Source organism: Cetorhinus maximus, chromosome 1 (genome assembly GCF_964194155.1).
Source record: "Cetorhinus maximus chromosome 1, sCetMax3.hap1.1, whole genome shotgun sequence".
Taxonomy (NCBI): Eukaryota; Metazoa; Chordata; class Chondrichthyes; order Lamniformes; family Cetorhinidae; genus Cetorhinus; species Cetorhinus maximus.
Genome location: NC_135879.1, coordinates 163178977 through 163201948, shown reverse-complemented (window position 1 = coordinate 163201948; position 22972 = coordinate 163178977). Strand labels below are relative to the sequence as shown.

The window sequence follows — 22972 nt, the reverse complement described above, 5'->3', positions numbered from 1 at the left end:
ATTGCGCATCAACCTTATAATGCTGCTACTAGTACCAGAGCTGACTGTAGAGGCAGTGCTGTAAGGTAAATGAGACAATATTGCTGTTTCGGTTGGTGCCTCAAGAGGTGTTTTTCATGAGCATTTCAAAGGCTTGTGCTTACCCCCACAGTGGCAGTCTCATAACAGTTGCCTTGTATTAGAGATCAGGCAGGAGGTTAACGTCTTTTCAGCAAAACACTGTCTCATCCTAAAGCTCAGACAGATTTGCAATGAATAGCCAAATAGCACAGACTAGCAGAGGAGTCTGAAGAACACAACAAATAGGAGCAGCAGTAGGCCACAAAGCCCCTCGTGTACTGCCATTCAGTAAGAACATGGCTGTTCTTCTACTTCAACTCCACTTTCCCAGCCTATTTCCACATACCTTGATTCCTTTTGTGTCTAAGAATCTTTCAACTTCAGTAATCAATATACTCAATGACTATTAAGTCGTCTCCCAATTAAGTTCTCCTGGTATCCTGGCCAATATTTAGCAATCAACCAATAACTTCAAAAGTACACAAACACAAAAAATGCTGGAAAAACTCAGCAGGTCTGACAGCATGTGTGGAGAGAAAGACAGAGCTAATGTTTCGAGTCCGTATGACTCTTCTTCAGAGCTGAAGAGAAGTAGAAATGTGGTGAAATATATGTTATATATATGTTTAAGGGGGTGCGGAACAGGTGAAGCTGGATAGAAGGCCAGCAATAGGTGGAGGCAAAGGGGAGATTGCGAAAGGTGTCATAAACAAAAGGTCAAAGGGTTGTTAATGGTGGTGGTCGTTAAAGGAGGTGCTAATGGTGACATTAAGAGTGGAAAGCAGAATGTGATAATAACAAACAAAAAACTACTGCGGATGCTGGAAATCCAAAACAAAAACAGAATTACCTGGAAAAACTCAGCAGGTCTGGCAGCATCGGCGGAGAAGAAAAGAGTTGACGTTTCGAGTCCTCATGACCCTTCAGCAGAACTGCAGAGCAATGATAATGGCAGGATCAGGGTAAGCACTCTGGAAAGTGACAGATGGCCCTAGTGGGGGTGGGGTGGGGTGGGGGAGCGGATGGTGGTGGGAAAAAAAAATCGAAAACGCTAAAGCTCGGGATAAAACAATGAATAAAATGGAAATAATCTTTTTTTAAATAATGAAAATAAGTGGGGGGAAAATAAGTAGGAAATAAAAATTAAAAACTTAAAATGAATAAGGAAAAAGGGGCTGGGGATCAGAAAGGGGTGGGGATGGAGGAGAATGTTCATGATCTGAAGTTGTTGAACTCAATGTTAAGTCCAGAAGGCTGTAAAGTGCCTAATCGGAAGATAAGGTACTGTTCCTCCAGTTTGCGTTGAGCTTCACTGGAACATTGCAGCAGGCCAAGGATGTACATGTGGGCATGAGAGCAGGATGGTGTGCTGAAATGGCAAGCGACAGGAAGGTCTGGGTCATGCTTGCGGACAGACCGGAGGTGTTCCACAAAGTGGTCACCCAGTCTGCGTTTGGTCTCTCCAATGTAGAGGAGACCGCATTGGGAGCAGCGAATGCAGTTGACTAAATTGAGGGAAGTGCAAGTGAAATGCTGCTTCACTTGAAAGGAGTGTTTGAGCCCTTGGATGGTGAGGAGAGGTGAAGTAAAGGGGTAGATGTTGTACCTCCGATTGCATGGGAAGGTGCTGTGGGAGGGGGTTGAGGTGTTGGGGCTGATGGAGGAGTGGACCCTTTCTGATCCCCTCCCGGAGGGAACGGCCCCTGCAGAATGCCGATGGGGGGGTTGAAGGGAAGATGTGTTTGGTGGTGGCATCATGCTGGAGTTTGTGGAAATGGCAGAGGATGATCCTTTGAATGCGTAGGCTGGTGGGGTGAAAAGTGAGGACAAGGGGGACCCTATCATGGTTCTGGGAGGGAGAGGAAGGTGTGAGGCCAGAGGCGCGGGAGATGGGTCGGACACAGTTGAGTGCTCTGTCAACCACCATGGGATGGAAACCTCGGTTAAGGAAGAAGGAAGACCTGTCAGAAGTACTGTTTTGGAAAGTGGCATCATCAGAACAGATGCGATGGAGGCGGAGGAACTGAGAGAATGGGATGGAGTCCTTACAGGAAGCAGGGTGTGAGGAGCTGTAGTCGAGGTAGCTTTGGGAACCGGCAGGCTTGTAATGAATATTGGTGGACAGTCTATCACCAGAAATAGAGACAGAGAGGTCAAGGAAGGGAAGGGAAGTTTCAAAGACGGACCATTTGAAAGTGATGGAGGGATGGAAATTGGAAGCAAAATTGATACATTTTTCCAGGCCCAGACGAGAACATGAAGTGGCACCGAAACAGTCATCGATGTACCAAATAAAGAGTTGTGGGAAGGGGCCTGAGTAGGAATGGAAAAAGGAATGTTCCACATACCCCATAAAGAGACAGACATAACTGGGGCCCGTGCGGGTCTGAGGGCTCACTGCTTCTTCCCTGAACAGAGGCCCGAACAATCTCCATCCACCACCACTCTCCTCCGTCTGGCTGAATTTGTTCTCTCACTGAACAATTTCTCCTTAAACTCGTCTCACTTCCTCCAAATAAAAGGTGTGGCTATGGGTACCCGCATGGGCCTCAGTTATGCCTGTCTCTTTATGGGGTATGTGGAACATTCCTTGTTCCAGTCCTACTCAGGCCCCCTCCCACAACTCTTTATTCGGTACATCAGTGCCACTTCATGCTCTCGTCTGGACCTGGAAAAATGCATCAATTTTGCTTCCAATTTCCATCCCTCCATCACTTTCAAATGGTCCATCTCCGAAACTTCCCTTCCTTGACCTCTCTGTCTCAATTTCTGGCGATAGACTTTCCACCAATATTCATTACAAGCCCGCCGACTCCCAAAGCTACCTCGACTACAGCTCCTCACACTCTGGGATGGAGTCCTTACAGGAGGCATTCTCTCAGCTCCTTCGCCTCCGTCGCATCTGTTCCGTTGATGCCACTTTCCAAAACGGTGCTTCTGACATGTCCTCCTTCTTCCTTAACTGAGGTTTCCCACCCATGGTGGTTGACAGGGCCCTCAACTGTGTCCGACCCATCTCCCGTGCCTCTGGCCTCACACCTTCCTCTACCTCCCAGAACCATGATAGGGTCTCCTTCGTCCTCACTTTTCACCCCACCAGCCTACGCATTCAAAGGATCATTCTCCGCCAACTCCAGCACAATGCCACCACCAAACACATCTTCCCTTCACCCCCCACCACCGTCAGCATTCTGCAGGGACCATTCCCTCTGGGACACTCTGGTTCACTCCTCCATCACCCCCAACACCTCAACCCCCTCCCACGGCACCTTCCCATGCAATCACAGATTATATTATTTTTAAAATTTCTAATAGCTTGAGTAGATTCTACATAAATAGAAACATGGCTTTCAACCATAGGGCTCAATTTATACTACCTCCCATGTTCCAGTGAAGCTCAATGCAAACTGGAGGAACAGCGCCTCATCTTCCAATTCGGCATTTTACAGCCTGTGGACTTAACATTGAGTTCAACAACTTTAGACCATGAACTCTCTCCTCCATCCCCATCCCTTTCTGATCCCCTCCCTTTTTTCTTATTCATTTTTATTTTTAAATTTTTATTTCTTTATTAAAAAAATTTTTCCCACTTATTTTCAAAATTATTTTTAAAATTTATTTCCATTTTATTCATTGTTTTATCCCCAGCTTTTAGCCTTTTCCATCTTTTTTCCCACCACCATCCCCTCCCTCCACCCCACCCCCACTAGGGCCATCTGTCACTTTCCAGAGTGCTTACCCTGGGCCTGCCATTATTACATTCTGCTTTCCACTCTTAATGTCACCATTAACACCTCTTTAAGCAGAACCACCACTATTAACAACCCTTTGACCTTTTGTTTATGACATCTTTCGCAATCTCTTTTTTGCCTCCAACTATCGCTGGCCTTCTATCCAGCTTTACCTGTTCCAACACCCCCCACCCCACCCTTCCCTTCAGCTCTGAAGAAGAGTCTTACCGACCCAAAACATTAACTCTGTCTTTCTCTCCACACATGCTGTCAGACCTGCTGAGTTTTTCCAGCATTTTTTGTTTTTGTTTTAGATTTCCAGCATCCGCAGTATTTTGCTTTTACACTTCAAAACTACTTCATTGGCTGTGAAATGCTTTAGGACAGCCAGAAGTCATGAAAGATACAAAATAAATGCAAGTTCTTTCTCTTTCTAGGAAGGTCCCAGGTGTAATTCTTAGGTTGTGGTGAGTTAACTAATGTCAACCAAAACGGTGGAAGGTTGATCACTGTTGCCACAAATGGCCGGAGCTCCTCCGCCTAATTCTCAATGAGCAAACAGTGCATCGCTGTGAATATTAGTTGAGGACAGGATGGTGTTTGGCTCTGACGCCTTCACAATGAGAATGTTGGCTTACATTCATCATCAAGAAGCAAGTGGGCAAGATATCAGAAGGTGCTTGACATATGTGAGACATAAGAAGGGCTAATTTTGACTTTGTGCAATAGTGAAAAAGAAGTGATAGCGATTGGGAAGCCCAGTTTACATCCCTCCCAATTTTTATTTTCACTGGCTTCGATGAAGCTAAAAATTGGAAGAGATGTATAGGCTAATTCCCTATCACTCATTTTACATTACTGCACACTTAAAATTACTCCTTATATCTTCAGGAGACAAGGTGATGGAGGAACTTGCCAGAGGAAGTTGGTAAGAAAATACGAATTCATGGCATTTGAGAACTTATTTGCGATGCCGTTAAGGAATTTCCAATTACAGATCAGTCAATTTAACTTGTGGTGGGGAAGCTTCTAGAAACAATTATTGAGGATAGAATTAGTAGTTACATAGAAAAATATGGGTCGATTAGGAAGAGCCAGCATGGATTTCTAAAGGGGAAATCACATTTAACTAACTTGCTGGAGTTTTTTGAAGAGGTAACAGAGAGGGTTGATAAGGTTAATGCTGTTGATGTGGTGCACAAGGACTTTCAAAAGGCATTTGATACAATGCCACACAATAGACCTGAGAGAAAAGTTACAGCTCATGGAATAAAAGGGACAGTAGCAACGTGGACACAAAATTGACTGAGTAATAGGAAACATAGGGTAATGGTAAATGGATATTTTTTAGGCTGGAGGAAGGTTTGTAGTGGAGCTCCCTCCGGGGTTGGTATTGGGACCCTTGCTTTTCCTGATATATATTAAATGATCCAGAACTTGGTGTGCAGTGGACAATTTCAAAGTTTGCGGATGATATGAAATACGGGAGTATTGTAAACTGAGAGGAGGACAGTACAGAACTTCAAAAGGACATAGACAAGTTGGTGGAGTGGGCAGATAGGTGGCAGATGAAGTTCAATGCAGAGAAGTGTGAGATGATGCATTTTGGTAGGAAGAATAGGGAGAGACAATATAAAATAAGGGGTACAATTCTTAAGGGGATGCAGAAACAGAGGGTGTATATGTGTATATATCATTGAAGATGGCAGGACAGGAGGAAAGAGCAGTTAATAAAGCATACAGTATCCTGGGCTTGATTAATAGGGGCATAGAGTACAATAGGAGAGAGGCTATGCTGAGCTTATACAAGACACTAGTTAGACCTCATCTAGAGTATTGTGTACAGTTCTGGATGCCACACTATAGGAAAGATGTGAACGCATTGGAAAGTGAAGAAGAGGTTTACAAGAATGGTTCCAGGGATGAGAAACTTCAGTTATGATGATAGATTGGAGAGGTTGGGGTTGTTCTCCTTGGAGAGAAGGCTAAGAGGAGATTTGATAGAGGTGTTCAAAATCATGAGGGGGGCTGGATAGAGTAGATAGGGAGAAGCTGTTCCCGCTCATGGTTTGCAAAAGAAACAAATGTGATGTGAGAAAAAACTTTTTCACACAGCGAGTGGTTTGAGTCTGGAATGCACTGCCTAGAAGAGTGGCGGACGCAGGCTCAATCAAGGCATTGAAGGGGGCATTAGATGATTATTTAAATAGAAACAATGTGCAAGGCTGTGTGGAAAAGGCAGGAGAATGGCACAAAGTCATAATGCTTATTTGGAGAGCTGGTGCAGGCATGATGGGCTGAAAGGCCTCCTTCTGCACGCTAACAATCCTGTGATTCTGTGAAAATACCAGAGATGCATTTGTACACTGGATCAAAAATAGATGTTTAATTAAAAATAGACAAACTACCTTGCTGTTACCAGGATGTGTTCATGGCGTGGTGACCATTTCACTGACAATACCTCTTCTCGGTGACCTAAGGTTGGGGGAGGGAGGGGGCGGGGGGAGTTAAAAAAAAAAATTAGGAAGTATGCATGAGTGATTAATGGATAGACATTTATTCTTAAGAGTAGGCACCTAGTAAATAAATAAGGCATTGCGTCTAGCCATTTAATTGAGAACTAGTGATTTTTTGATATTTCACCAATTTTACCATCAGCCACTTCTACAATTTTAACATATAACAGAATGTCACTGGAGTACCTTTACTTAAACTTTATATTATTTTTAAAATTTCTAATAGCTTGAGTAGATTCTACATAAATAGAAGCATGGCTTTCAACCATAGGGCTCAATTTATACTACCTCCCATTAGGTTTTAATTTTTATTGCATTTAAAGCTGGTAATATGTTTACTTTTCAGGCTGTGACATTGAGCATTTTACATCTGTTCCCTTACAGAATCCAGATTTTATAAAGGGTAGTGTTTCAATTTTCAGTGCTACTACTTAACAACAGATGCATACACTAAAATAGTTCTGCCCTGAGGTAAATAATATATAATTGCAAGTATTTAGCATAATAGTTACCCTTACTTATGGGCTTTTATTGTTCTTGGCATGTCTTGCAGACAATTTGCATTATTTAAACACATGGACACCACACACACTGTTCCATTGCCAACGGTTGTAGCTTTCATTCACTCTAAAGTAGCTTTGTAAAGTAGCTTTGTTTTAGCACTGTTTAGTCTTCCTATGTACACTTACCCTGCAGAATGTGGGTGCAGGATCCAGATTTAAGATCACAAAGCTGTACTTTAGGATTCTTGGTACCAACTGAAACAAAGACAACATTGAGCTGTTTCTTTAAAAGAAAATAATCACATTTTTACTAATGTTACATACTATATCAAGGCCAAATGTCTACTAGTAGTTAGACACATTTAAACTGTTTTAAAACACTTTAAATTTTTGAATTTCTTACTTAGCATAAAAGCAACTTTTTTTTTCTGTTATACATCTCCAAACAGATAGAGCTTTCAATTATATAGACTCGGTAGTAAAATGCATGAAAACACCTCCTTTCCACTTGGAGCTTGTGTTTGAATGATTCATGCTTGTTCATGGTTTGAAGGGCACCAGCACCCTTCAGTCCTTTGCCCAACTAGCCTGCCCTTACTCATCAGTCTGGAACATAAGTGTTAGAGGTTGATTCAATTATGGGTGCCCTTCCTACACCTACACACAAACTGTCAGAATCACCAGTGATGTGGAATGGAACCAATCTTTTTTCTCTTAATCAGCCTGGGGACATCAGGCCAATTAAATGCTGTTATCAGCACCTGGCTGAGATAGACTAACTCAATTGAAACTGATGAATCAAACCTGGAATCTTCTTGATCTTAAGGATGTGTTTCACATGAGGAAGCACGTTTAGGAACATGGTTACATTAATTTGTGCCACAACACTAGGGAGAGCACTTTCTGCACGTGCACAGATGCAGCATCAGTGTCAGACTGTGCAAAGTAAGAGATCCTTTTAAGTGCAGCTCTGCTTTCTGTTGCTGAATTATGCAATTTTTTTTGCAAGCTGGTGTCTTACAACTGTTTCCTTTACAACAAAATCAGTTAGTTAATGGAAAAAATTGCAACTAGACAGCAACAGTTAAATGTCAAATGTGATTGCATTACAATCAATGTTACTTAAAGACTTGCCCACATGTTGGAGATATGATTGTCTCTATTACTCACTCAATCAAGCCCAAAAGGTCATCACCCTTTGTAGCCTGTTAAGCAATAAATAAGTCTTCCATTAACTCTAGAAATCACTCCCCGCCCCCATCTTATCAGTAGACATATTATCACAATGTCACAACACTCAAGAAGCTTGACACCATCCAGGACAAAGCAGCCAGCTTGATTGGCACCACATCCACAAACATTTACTCCCTCCACCACCAACACACAGCAGCAGCAGTGCGTACCATCTACGAGGTACACTGCAGGAATTCAACAAGGCTCCTTCGACAGCACCTTCCAAACCCACGACCACCACCATCTAGAAGGACAAGGGCAGCAGACACATGGGAACACCACCACCTGGAAGTTCCCCTCCAAGTCACTCACTGTCCTGACTTGAAAATATATCACCTTTCCTTCACTGTCACTGGGTCAAAACCCTGGAACTCCCTAACAGTGATGTGGGTGTACCTACACTACATGGACTGCAGCAGTTCAAGAAGGCAGCTCACCAGCACCTTCTCAAGGGTAACTAAGGATGGGTAATAAATGCTGGCCCAGCCAGTGAAGCCCACACGTCGTGAATGAATTAAAAAGAAAATCAATTTCTGGCAAGTTAAAATCTTCAACTACTATAGTTGGTCCCTTATCAGTTATTTCCTTATCTATTCCAGATCAAGGCTTTCACTGTAGTTTGGGGGTTTATGGCATTTCCACAATAAGTGAGCCATTACTGGAAAGTTTTTACATAAAGGTTTGACATTGTGCACCGACCACCTACAGCACCCAACATCTTATTATACTAACCAGCTATGAGGCAGTGCTTGGTTGCAACTGGTGACATATGATGACAATAGACTGTTCCTTCGAAGCTGAACACTTCAGCAGGCTGCAAAATAAATGAATTAATCTTTCATTAAATTCTTAATCCATTCAGTAAAAATATTGGAAAAGACTGTGCACAAATATATTACATTTGCATTATAAGTAATGCAAGATTGCGGTCAGTGTTAAAGAAAATTTAGAAGAATGTTGCAAGTTAACTTCATAATCTTAAAAGTCATTACCAAGTACCATTTGTATAGAAACACCATTTTTGCTGCTATCCACAATATAGTCTCAGTATAACTTTAAATTTTAAGTGCTTTTTGCAACACAACATTGTGTTCAGCTCTTAAAACTCAGTGTTGAACAGGCACAAAAGTACAGAACTCCCTTTATCAAAACTCAAGTTCTATAAAAGAGATTTATACAGCACTCAATTCACCATTAGATTTGAAGTTTAATTTTGTTTATTGTTTGATCAATCTTAAATCAGTGTAAAGTTGGAGACAAGGCAGTGAAGCAACCAACTGGAATCTAACTACATGGATTCGTTACAATATGACTCGATCAATGTGTGCCCGTATTAAAAGGTATATTAAAGTATCCCTGCTGTGGAAAGGAAGATTGAGGGGAATACAGAGGGTTGAGAACAATCTTAGCTGTTTATGCATATTTCCTGTGCTGACTTATCAGCTATAAAGACAGAGGCCTAGAATCACATATGTTATCTATCTAATTTGTCAAGGAATGGTGTGGACCTAGAAAACCAAACTGCTTGTTTGTTTTGTAATCAGTACAATTCCTACATTTTCCCCCATTCCTCTCTTTCATCACCCAATATGCAGAAGGTTCCAGCAGGAGTCACGTGGTAGCAGTGAAAAATGAGACTGAGCTCATTCTTCTCCTTCCTCAAACAATTATAGCACCACAGCTACCACCACCACCCTGAGACTAACTAGCACAGAACATAGGTCAAATTTGAGTTCTTACTGATCTTTACAATTCAGTACCACGTCAGGCAGGATATTTACTCACTAACCCACTGGAGGGGCTTTGCTTGCAAATTTCTGTATGTAAAATACATAAAGGACAAAAATTCCATTCCTTTCATGTCTTGAAGATCACCTTTCTGAATTGTTTTTCCAAGAATCGCCCTTCCTCATTGACTCTATGATACGTAAGCTTGAGATTTACAACAAAATAAAAATCACCCAAAACTCCCATTCCCGATCACTTGCTAGGTTCCTTGTGCGTTGACATTGGAAGTGGACAAGGTCAGGATCAGCAGTGATACCTTTCAAAGTCAAATAGTCTCCCTTATTATTCTTGCATGACCCCAATAAGTGTGATCAAGATATTGAGGTGTTGGCAACCATCGAACCGTACAACAGTATGGGTTAGTAGCTTTAGGAGAGAAAGGGTGAAAGATAAAAATATGTTTAATCAGTGTCCTTATATTATTTATAATGAAACAAATAGAAAATGTAGGCAGCTTTTTGAAAACATTTCCATATGTAAACATAAAGGCAATAGTCATATACTTCCATTATGAGAATTATTTGTACTTACCAGTAGCCTGTTTGTGTCCCATATTTTCAAAGTTTTATCAAACGAGCTTGATGTAAACATGCCAGTGTCACAAGGATACCACTGAACAGTCTCCACGCTATATTTGTGAACATGGCCATGAGACCTTTAAAAACATTATAAACATATAATATTTTAAGTCAGCAGTTATGTTTTAAATAATAAGCACAGTAGTATTGTATTGCTGAAAAATAACATTTTGTCGAAGCTTTTTGTCTTGCACTCATCAGGACAATCACAAGAATACCAATGTCAGGGGGAGTAACAACTTTAGACTGTATGAGAAGAGAGTTCCGATTGGTTGGCAAGTGGATTCTGATTGGTAGACGGGTTGCCATGGAGAATGCATTAGTTAATGGTGACTGACATTCAACTGCCAAGCATCATTTGAAATTTAAACCAGGCAGCTTGATTCTGATTGGTCAAGGCATTGCCCTGAGGAAAGAACCAGCGAATGGTTATCACTTATTTTGTTTAGCTGAAACAGACACAATATGTGTAAATGTTCTGTTTGCAAAGAACAGGTCCCTGTGTATTAGTATTGTAGCTTCCAGTACACGCAAATGCACCACACTGCAAGCCCGACTGAATCTTAAATTGGTTGTCAGCATAATTTTTTTCTCATACAGTATAAAGTTGTTGCTTCCCCTGACATTGGTATTCTTGTGATTGTCCTGATGAGTGCAAGATGAAAAGATTTAACAAAATGTTTTTTTTTCAGAAATACAGTAATATTAACAAAATAATGAATTAGATTTTTCTTACCTGCCCACTGTACAGATGGCCTTGCAGGTATACTGCAGTCTTTTAGTGGCATTCTCCAAATCATATATTGCAATTACGCCATCTGATCCACCGGACAGCATGCTAATTGAAGCGTAAATAGGAGTAATGAGAACAATCAATTGCAATATACCTGTTCGACAATTGGACAAAAGTTAAAATCCACAATGCAAAGATTCAATAAACTTATATCATAAGATGGTTACAGCACGGAAGGTTTTGGCCTATCGGGTCTGTGCCCGGTCTCTGCAAGAGCAACTCAACTAGTGCTACACTACTGCCTTTTCCCTGTGGCCCAATGGCACAACAACATACTTCATGCCAAATAATGACTTTTAATCCACTGGCTGGAAAACTGAACTGAACTTTTGAGAACAGAGACTTTTTTAAAACACAGACTAAAAGTGCGACTAGAGCTTACAACAGAGATGGCTACCTAATTTGCATCACTGTACTCTCCACATTGCAACCCACTGAGATGGAGACACTGCATCTGCAAAAACCCATCAAGGACAATGGCCTCAGGAGAATATGAATGAGCCACATATCGTGTCCCCATTAGCAAGGCATCAAGGCCCTGGGATATTCAGTGGAGGGTTAGCAAACATTAATTCATCAAGCTACAATGGAAATATGCTAAAACCAATCACTTGAATAATGGGGCACTGGCTGAGAGAGAGGATTCTCAGACATGAACTGATCAAGTTACAAGGGGAAAGACACTAGTCACAACCATGTTTGAATCGCTGGGTGATGTCATGTGATAGGCCCACCTTGTGCATGTGTTTGAACTTCTGCTTTCTCTGCAGTAAGAGGCCAAGCTGAGGTGCTGATGGGAAGACCCGAGTGGGGTACCTCCTTTCTTCGATCCCTGTTTGCTGACTGTGACCAACCTGAGAGGCCCCTGCTGCAGACAGAGATTTCTTAAAAGAATTAAACCCAGCACAAATTCTCCAGGTAAACAGCCAAATCAGCTGCCTGCTGTCTACTGTCTTTAAATCAGAAGGAAAGTCACAAGACAACTGAATTCAACCTGATGCCAATCGAGTCATCGAACTACAGAACGTATAAAAAAACAGGAAATGCTGGAAAAACTTAGGTCTGACAGCATCTATGGAGAGAGAAAAAGAGTTAATGTTTCGAGTCCATATGACTCTTCTTCAGAGCTCTGAAGACTTTTTCCAGCATTTAAAGTTTTTATTTCAGATTTCTAGCATCTGCAGTAGTTTGCTTTTATTACAGAACGTATAACCCTTTTATTTATCTGACAAATCGATCCTTCCCCACTCTGTAGTCTATTGGAGTGCATGTGTGAACTTCAAGTGTGTGTATGTGTGCGCACACACATTTTACCTAGATTACATTAGTTAAAAGTATAATAAAGCCAACCTCTTTCTTTGTTAAACTCAAGAAAACTTGTCCGATTGGTTCTTTTATGATCACAGTGCGTAAACAATTAAACAGTCACTGATGTGGCAAGTATGTTCTTTTCGAAAACAACCTGTTGTGCTTAAAGGAGGAGACGGAAAAGAGGGGAGCCAATCGACCCCTCCTCACCCGATTGTACCACCAGCAATTTTTTTCTCTTCAGATAATTATCCAATTCCCTTTTGAAAACCATGATTGAATCTGTCTCCACACTCTCAGGCGCTGCATTCCAAACCCAAACCATGTGCTGCGTATGAAAGTTTTTCCTCATGTTGCCACTGATTTTTTTGCCAATCACCTATTATGAGATCCAACTTACCCTCTTGTGGAAAGGAGGTCGGGAACTCCAGGTCCCGACAAGCCTTGGGAGTTCCGCACTTGCACAGACCGGGAACAAGCAGCGCACGTGCAGTACAGCATTTGAAGCTGCTCGGGCTGAGGACAGGGGCCTGGTGCACCAGCGCAAAAGGAAAATGGTGCAAAAACCCCAATATGATCGGGAGCAAAGTGCCATAATCAGGGTCAGAGATAAGTCCTCAGCAGGAGACAGGGAGAGGTCCCTAAGGAAGAGCCTCAGACAGGGAAGCCACAAAGGGGACAGGGAGGGGTCCCAATTAAGAAGAAAGAGGAGCAGAGAAAGAAGCTCCAAGCAGAAAAAGAGCTGTGGTTGGCTCAGGAGAAGGCCTGGCGGCCGAAAGAGGGCTCAGGTGAAGGCCTGGCGGCCGAAAGAGGGCTCAGGAGAAGGCCTGGCGGCCGAAAGAGGGCTCAGGAGAAGGCCTGGCGGCCGAAAGAGGGCTCAGGAGAAGGCCTGGCGGCCGAAAGAGGGCTCAGGAGAAGGCCTGGCAGCCGAAAGAGGGCTCAGGAGAAGGCCTGGCGGCCGAAAGAGGGCTCAGGAGAAGGCCTGGCGGCCGAAAGAGGGCTCAGAAAGCCTGGTGGCCGAACGAGGGCTCAGGAGAAGGCCTGGCGGCCGAAAGAGGGCTCAGGAGAAGGCCTGGCGGCCGAAAGAGGGCTCAGGAGAAGGCCAGGCGGCCGAAGAGGGCTCAGGAGAAGGCCTGGCGGCCGAAGAGGGCTCAGGAGAAGGCCTGGCGGCCGAAGAGGGCTCAGGAGAAGGCCTGGCGGCCGAAGAGGACTCAGAAGCCCCTTTGGACTAGTGGCTGCGCCAAGCAGAACATTAAAGAGAAGTTGTGGTTGTGAGTTGGTGCTCGAGTGCATACTGGGAAATCCAGGGGAACAGAATCTCGGGAGATGAGACTGAAACCCTGCGATGTGCACGGTCATTGAGGCGACATTTTGGAGAATTCCAAGGCAAGATCTTTGAAGGTTGAAGATTGGAATTCCTCATGAGAGAGACAGGGCTTCAAGATTAAACAGGCTAGGACTTTATTCCTTGGAGCGTAGAAGAATGAGGGGAGATGTGATAGAAGTTTACAAAATTGTGAGGGGTATAGACAGAGTAAATGAGAGTAGGCTCTTTCCACTTAGATTAGGAGAAATAAACACGAGAGGACATGGCTTTAGGGTGAAAGGGGAAAGGTTTAGGGGGAACTTCTTCACTCAGAGAGTGGTGAGAGTATGGAACGAGCTACCATCTGACGTGGTAAATGCGGGCTCACTCTTAAGTTTTAAGAATAAATTAGATAGATACATGGATGGGAGAGGTCTGGAGGGTTATGGACTAGGTGCAGGTCAATGGGACTAGTGGAATAATATTTCGGCACAGACTAGAAGGGCCGAATGGCCTGTTTTTCTGTGCTGTAGTGTTCTATGGTTCTAATGAGATTGGTTGACTCACAGAATTTACTCATGTCAGGGTGAGTTATTGAGAAATCCATGAATTCTGTCTTGGTCACACCATTTATTGTGTAGTGTGGTGTGTTTGACCACAGTTTGTCTGTTAATTCACCTGTACCTCATATTAACCCTGAATGTTGATAGATATTGCTATCTAAGCTTTTTATCTTGCACTCATCAGGATAGCTTGCAAGAAATTATCAAACTATAATGGGGGAGTACAAGTTCTGTACTACGAAATGCCTGTTTATATACCTTCAACGGATGTTGTAAATTGTTTTATCTTTCTGACCTTGTACAGTAAAGTTTATTTTTGGTTGTTCAAAGCTAATGGAATCTTGTAGCTTCATTCTTTTTTTTATTCGTTCATGAGATGTGGGCATCGCTGGCTAGGCCAGCATTTACTGCCCATCCCTAATTGCCCTTGAGGAGGTGGTGGTGAGCTGCCTTCTTGAACCATTGCAGACTATGTGGTGTAGGAACAACCACAGTGCTGTTAGGGAGTTCCAGGATTTTGACCCAGCAGCAGTGAAGGAATGGCAACATAGTTCCCAGTCAGGATGGTGTGTCTTGGAGGGGAACTTGCAGGTGGTGATGTTCCCATGCATCTGCTGCCCTTGTCCTTCTCCGTGGTACAGGTTGTGGGTTTGGAAGGTGCTGTTGGAGGAGCCTTGGTGAGTTGCTGCAGTGCATCGTGTAGACACTGCTGCTACAATGCATTGGTGGTGGAGGGAGTAAATGCTTACTATGGTGGATGAAATGCCAATCAAGCGGGCTGCTTTGTCCTGAAGCAAGCTTCTTGAGTGTAGTTGGAGCTGCACTCATCCAGACAAGTGGAGAGTATTCCATCACACTCCTGACTTGTGCCTTGTAGATGGTGGACAGGTTTTGAGGAGTCAGGTGGTGAGTTACCCTCTGCAGAATTCCTAGCCTCTGACCTGCTCTTGTAGCCATCGTATTTATATGGCTAGTCCAGTTCAGTTTCTGGTCAATATTAACCCCAGGATGTTGATAGAAAGAGTCTTGAATCTCAAACTTTGTCGACTTTAAACAAAAGTTATTGGTCCCTAATCAGATCATACCTAACATTTGGGGATCTAGTCCAGAATCATAACGCACCTTAAATCGATGTCCTCTCATTCTTGACCCTTCTGCAAATGATAACGGTTTCTCCCCATCTACTCTTTCCGGACCCCTCTACCAAATCTCCTTTCAACCTTAGGTCTGAAGAAGAGTCATATGGACTCGAAACATTAACTGTGTTTCTCTCTTTACAGATGCTGCCAGATCTGCTCAGTTTTTCCAGCATTTTCTGTTTTTATTTCAGAATTTCAGCATCCGCAGTAATTTGCTTTTACTTTATATGGAGTTAACCTAAACATTTTTACTTAACTTTAAATATCTATATATTTCAGATTTTAATTTACTGAAAAATTCAGAACCCTTTAGTGTTACAATCCCTTGCTACTTAATTTTAAACTTTATTCCCTAGATCTGATTAATTAATGACTAACTTCTGATGATGGCACCAGGAACACGCGTAGATCTGCACTTGGCTCCCAAGTCTCTTTGGGCCTCCTCTGTTTCTAGCTTTTCACCATTTAGAAAGTAATCCGATCTATCCTTTAGGTCCAATTTGGATGATTTCATAATTACTAAAACTGAAATCTATTTGCCAGAGTTCTTACATTGAAATCCAATCGTCTCAGATCATAACCATTGCTCCCATTCTTTTTCAGATGGCAGCTATTGATAATGATTCTGCAATTGCCACTTAAAATGCCTCTCAACCCATCGCTTGTTCCTCTACCTGTCCCATCACTATTTATTTTTGTCTTGTACCATAACACATTGGTAACTTAATTGCTATTGCCTTCACAGATTTTCCCTTTTTTTCTCAACTAGCTCTCCTTTTCCTGCCTCTGTACTTGCTGAAAATCTATTATATTGTCAACTGATGAAAGGTCTCCTCCACCATCACCTCCAAAAACAAGTGCAAGGAGCTCTACTTTATATCACAATGATTGAGACTATCTGTTCAGCTGTTTCTTCCACTTTCATCCTTTCCCCCAATCCATGGGCCAAACTTCTCCTAACGTGCCTGGTTTCCCTTGTCCTAAACTGGCATCTAGTTTTTCTCCCATCTCCCCTCATGCCCTCTTCCCTCCCCTCATGACCTCTGCTCATCTAGTTTGAGAGACTCATCTGGTCCCTTGGCCCTATTCCCACCAAACTGTTGGCCACTCAACTTCCACTCCTGGCTCCCATGTTAGCTGATGTTAACAGTTCCCACTCCTAAGGTAGTGTTCCCCACCCTCTTCCATCATTACCCCTTTCCACAACAAAACCCCATAACATCTCTTTGTCCTTGCAAACTACTGTCCCATCTCTAACCTCCCTTAATCTAACGTCTTTAAAAATGTTATCTCTCCCAAATTCATGCAAAACATTTCTGCCATTTCCTGTTTGATTTCCTCCTCTGCCACAGTACTGAAATGGCCTTTATCAAAGTCACAAATGACATTCTATGTGACTGTAACAATGGTAAATTATCCCTCCTCATCCTTCCCGATCTGCAGCCACAGCATCATCTGGTTCAACACCTCTCCACCAACGTCCAGCTGGGTGGAACACCCCTTGCATAGTTCCATTCTTAGCTGAAGAATTGTAGCCAGAGATTCACATGCAATGGCTTCTCTTCTCCTGCTGCACCATTGCCTCTGGAGTCCCCCATGGGTCTATCCTTGGCCCCCTCCTTTTTCTCATCTACATGTTTCCCATTGGCAACATCATCCAAAAATGCATCAGGTTTGCATGTACACCATCACCTCATGACTCTTCCACCGTCTCTGCTTGTCCAACATTCAGTGCTAGCTAAGAAGAAATTTGTTTCAACTAAATATTGGGAAGATGAAAGCCATTGTCTGCCACAAACTTTGCTCCCTGACCATTGTTTCCAGCCCGGCAACTGTCCGAGGCTGCGTTACACGATTTGCAACCTTGGTGTTGTGTGTGACTCCTAGATGACCTTCTGAATATATCAGCGCCATCACCATGACTGCCTACTTTCTCCTCCATAGAGTTGCTTGTCTCTGACCGTGCTTCAGCCCATCTATTGCTGAAACCCTCATAAATGCCTTTATTACCTCTAAACTTGACAATTCCAATGCTCTCCTGGCTGGCTCCCATATTCTATCCCCTGTAAACTTTAGGTCATTCAAAACTTTGCTGTCTGGGTCCTAAAATGCATCAAGTACCATTCACATATGATCCTTGTGTTTGGTGACCTACACTGAGAACCAGAGGACACCAATTTAAGGCGAATGGCAAAACAAACAAAGGCAACATGAGGATTTTTTTAAATGGAGCTAGTAGTTAAGATTTGGAATGCACTGCCCGTGAGTGCAGTGGAGGCAGATTTAATTTCAAAAGGGAATTGGATAATTATCCAAAGAGAAAAGAATTTGAAGGCCTATGGGGAATGGGCCTGGGGAGAGGTCTGACTGGGGTGCTCTTGCAGACAGCTGGGCACAGACATGATGGGCTGAAACCATTCTATGATCTGTCCTGATAGCTCATTTTGTGACTCAATGTTAATTCTTTTTTACTGATGCCGTTCTTGTTGAGCACTTTGGGACATTTTGCTACATTAAAGGCACTATAAAAATGCAAGCTGCTGTTGAATTAGGAAGTAAGGGTTAAGTCCTTATGGACCGTTGGACGGATTATAGATATATGTATATACACAAACATACCTATGTAGATAGGTAGACATACTTACTACTTTCCCTCAACAGGGTCAATGTCAAGAGTATTAACTCCACTTCCATGGATTCTCTGTACATCCCGGTCTTTGTTTAACTCTAGATTTAACACCCTGGATATCAAAATAAAATAAATATATATTTAGAAGTTATTTTCACAAAACTCAAAACAGGCTTTTAAAAAAAAGTTTGAAAGGAAGACCTTTGGCCTCAGGAAATTGTTCTTGAGCAGTCAGCAGTCTCCTAGGCCAGAATAGTTGCAGATCTCTCAGGTCTGCAGCTGCGCTATTTCCACACTCCTCCCAATCCCTGCACAATGCCTTGCCAGGGAATGGGCCATGCAGAGTACAAGCCAGAAAAGTAAAGATTACTTCTCACCTTCCAGATGCAGCAAACTTCAAGCACTTAACTCCTGTTGGTACCACCACCTCCCCCCACCCCCAAATAAAGCTGCCCATAAAAGAGTCTCAGTAGTCAAAATCCTTATACACGCCAACAACTTTGATCATTTCCCCTAATAATGCTTATGTGGTTTGGTGTCAAATTTTTGTTTGATTATTATGCTCTTGTTAAGCACTTGGGGTGTCGTAATATTTTAAAGACACCATATAAATGCAAGTTCTGGTTTCAGTCGTTGACAAAAAAAAAAAATGATTCATAAACACAGCTGAAGCTGGACAGAAGGAAAATTTGGACAGAGAAGAGCTTTTGGAATAAAGTTCCAAAGAGAAAAGGGCATAATGACTGAAAGATTGGGCACCAACATGAGATGCAGGGGCTCTCAGTAATCCAAAGACGAGACACAGTGGAATAGATCCCTCACTTGGACTGAGATGTTAACAAAGATGTTGATACTTTGTAAAACAAGGAATCAGTGGCACTTGGCAAGGACATAGATGAAATGCATGTGGATTTTTCAGCAACTGAGGACTTCTGTCTATATATCTATGTTAATGGAAATTAGTGAAAGGTAAGAGAGTTTAGCAATGGTGGCATTCAAAAAAGGGAACGGTAGCAGAGTGGTACCATCACTGGAATAGTAATCCAGAAGTCCAGACTAACGATCCTGAGACACAATTTCAAATCACACCACGGCTGGTGGGAATTTAAATTGTCTAACGTTAGATGTGATTCAAGTAATTGAGCAGCACTTGCTAAACAATTACAAGCATGCTAAGAATTACACTAATAACCAATTTAAGACTATCAATCTGGCTCACAATATAACTCACTTATGGTTGCTAGAAGCCATTTATTCATATGCACGGTTCTCTGCAGGCGAAAGGTATATGTATGGACATTGCACCTTTTTTGAATAAACAAAAGGATGGGGACAATAGCTCCCAGGTGCATTCACCATAATAACGTCTTGACCAAAAAAAGCCAACATGCCAACCAATCTGCATTCCTTTTCTCACTGTAGTATAAACTGTTGTTCCCTTTGAAATTTGGCATTCTTGCATTTGTTCTTATGAGCGCAAGATGAAAAGCTTCAACACCATCTCTCTTTTTTCAGCAATACTTAAATTTAATTAATAAATCTTGTTATGGACAGGAGGGGGTCAGTTCAAACAGCACTGTTTTTCTCTTACCACCGATCCGTAAACAGAAGGTATTTCGGATTAGTTTTTTTAAAAAGAAAAAGTGGTGGCATATTGTATCCCAACCCCTCGGCTTTTGTGTGATCCAATTTTTTTTTTTTTACAAATAACCCCAAAACAAAGTTGAGTTAGGATCAAATCAGAAGGTTAGTTTATTTTTACACGTTCAAAAACCCGTGAAATGGAATATTCGCAATTTCCCACTCTGTATTCACACAATAAAGGGAGGGATAGAGGGAAGGGGTTTACAGTAAAAGGACCACAGAAAAACAGTGAATATTAGTTCACGTTAGTCCCAGAGTCCCAAAGTCAGAGTCCAATGAGGAAGTCTTTCACGTAAGCATTCGACGGCTGTCAGATTTGCTTTTTCAGGTAATGTTTATGTCGCAAGACGAAGTAGGCATGCAGAGGTGGTGTCAGTTCTGCAAGTGATGATACAAAATCTTCCAGTAGAATCAGGTTAGATGGGCCGGTGGTCCAACCTGGACAAAGCTTGTTTCTGTGTGGTCTGCCAGTTGGATGTTAAACAGCAGACTGGCTGTACAGCTCAAAGGGAATAGTAAACTGCTCAAAAAGCCATAGTCTTGGGTCATGTGACTTTCCTTCTCCATAGTGACTTCAACAAAAGGTTGAATTCAACAAATCCAGTGTCTGGAATTTGGCTTCGTTTTCAGGGCTGATAATGTCTCAGCCATTATGGGTTGAAAGGGGTGTCACTCGTGTTGAGGGTCTAGTGTTTGGGAAGCCATTGTCTCAACAGATGCACAGGTTCCTTGAGCAAGATTGGTTATCAAATGCAAATTACATTCCTGTAGCTCCTTTTGAAAAGGGGAGGCAGTGGCGCAGTGGTATTGTCACTGGGCAAGTAATCCGTTGACAATACTACTATGGGCCCAGACAATATTCTGGTAATAGTGCTGAATACTTGTGCCCCAGAAATTGCCACACTCTTAGCCAACCTGTAACAGTAAGGCTCCAACACAGGCATCTACCTGGCAATGTGGAAAAATGTCCAGGTATGTCCTGTTCACAAAAAGCAGGACAAATCCAACCCAGCCAATTACTGCCCCATCACTCTACTCTCTATCATCGGTAAAGTGATGAAAGGGGTCATCAACAGTGCTATCAAGCAGCATTTGCTTAGCAATAACCTACTCACTGACGCTCAGTTTGGGTGCCGCCAGGGTCACTCAGGTTCTGACCTCATTACAGACTTAGTTCAAAAAGGGACCAAAGAGCTGAACTCCAGAGGTGAGGTGAGAGTGACTGCCCTTGACATCAAGGTAACATTTGACCGAGTGTGGCATCAAGGAGCCCTAGCAAAACTGTAGTCAATGAGAATCAGGGGGCAAATTCCACATTGGTTGGAGTCATGCCTAGCACAAAGGAAGATAGTTGTGGTTGTTGGAGGTCAATCATCTCAGTTCCAGGGCACCATTGCAGGAGTTCCTCAGGGTAGTGTCCTAGGCCCAACCATCTTCAGCTGCTTCATCAATGACCTTCCTTCCATCAAAAGGTCAGAAATGGGGATGTTCGGTGATGATTGCACAATGTTCAGCACCATTCGTGACTCCTCAGATACTGAAGCAGTCCATGTCCAAATGCAGCAAGACCTAGACGATATCCAGGCTTGGGCTGACAAATGGCAAGTAATATTTGTGCCACACAATTGCCAGGCAATGACCATCTCCAACAAGAGAGAATCTAACCATTGCCCCATGACATTCAATGGTATTATCATTGCTGAATCCCCCATTATCAACATCCTAGGGGTTACCACTGACCAGAAACTGAACTGGACTAGCCATATAAATACTGTGGCAACACGAGGTCAGAGACCAGGAATCCTGCAGCGAGTAACTCGCCTCCTGACTCCCCAAAGCCTGTCCAACATCTAAAAGGCACAAGTCAGGAGCATGATGGAATACTCTCCACTTGCCTGGATGAGTGCAGCTCCAACAACACTCGAAACTTGACACCATCCAGGACAAAGCAGCCCGCTTGATTGGCACCCTTTCCACAAACGTTCACTCCCTCCGCTACTGACGCACAGTAGCAGCAGTGTGTACCATCTACAAGAAGCACTGCAGAAACTCACCAAAGCTCCTTAGGCAGCACCTTCCAAACCCACAACTGCTACCATCTAGAAGGACAACAGCAGCAGACACATGGGAACATCACCACCTGGAAGCTTCCTGCCAAGCCACTCAACATCCTGACTTGGAAATATATCGGTGTTTCTTCACTGTCGCTGGATCAAAATCCTGGAACTTCCTCCCTAACAGCACTGTGGGTATACCTACACCACATGGACTGCAGTGGTTCAAGAAGGCAGCTCACCACCACCTTTTCAACAGCAACTAGGGATGGACAATAAATGCTGGCCTAGCCAATGACACCCACATCCCATGAACGAATATTTTTAACAAAAAAAAAAAAATTGGTCTATACAGTCCCATGCGGTCTGTTAGAAGCTCCTTAGCCATAACGAGGTGTGACATTCCCGAAACTGAGAAGAGAATGCTTTTTTTCTGGAGACTGCTGGGGGCTAATTTCCAGACAAAGGGTTAACCATCTTAATTGTCTGTGTTCAGCAGACAAGTCCAGTTTAAAAATAAGAAACAGTAATAAGGACAAATATTTAAAATATATACAGGGTTGGGTTTCTCTTTTGTGTTGCAGGGACCCAACAATCTGGAATTATAAAGCTATTCTTCGTAATGGTGTATACCGCTCGATTGGTGTAAAAGCCCATCTGGTTCACTGCTGTCTTGTAGGAAAGGAACTCTGCCATCCTTATCCAGACTGGCTGACATTTGACTCTAGACTCATAGCAACATAGTTAGCTATTAACTGCTCTCTCAAATAGCTTAATAAGCCAGTTATATCGAACCACAACAGAAAAAGTAGCTTTGTAAACTTCATGAACAGCAGCGGTTCAATAAAGAGACTCACCCCCATCTTCTCAAGGGCAACAGGGATGGGCAACAAATGCTAGCCTGCCAGCAATGCTCACATCCCATGAATGAATAATATATATACTTTTTTAAAATCAGTCCTTGGTGTGATGGTTGGGAGGTGGTTAAATCAGAGACATGCGCGATGAAACAATGTTAGAGTTTCTGTAGTTGAAGGAGAGATCGTAACAGAAGCAGAAAATGTCTTGGAGGTGGTGCTTTATTTTTCAGTTAGAGACCTTTTAAATCAAGTAATAACCCTCTGCAG

General features: G+C 42.8%; 1 protein-coding gene across 3 annotated transcripts in view; it reads right to left on the bottom strand.

Moving 5' to 3' along the window:
- Window positions 1–22972, bottom strand: part of ercc8 (excision repair cross-complementation group 8) — a 69302-nt gene that overhangs the window by 27904 nt on the left and 18426 nt on the right. For all 3 annotated transcript variants that reach the window (XM_078549267.1, XM_078549277.1, XM_078549286.1), the window contains 6 exons: window positions 18164–18259; window positions 11146–11247; window positions 10363–10486; window positions 8776–8857; window positions 6997–7065; window positions 6200–6266 (listed from right to left, as the gene is read on the bottom strand). In XM_078549267.1, the coding sequence (XP_078405393.1) occupies window positions 6200–6266; window positions 6997–7065; window positions 8776–8857; window positions 10363–10486; window positions 11146–11247; window positions 18164–18259 (540 nt within the window). The remainder of the gene's footprint in view (window positions 1–6199; window positions 6267–6996; window positions 7066–8775; window positions 8858–10362; window positions 10487–11145; window positions 11248–18163; window positions 18260–22972) is intronic.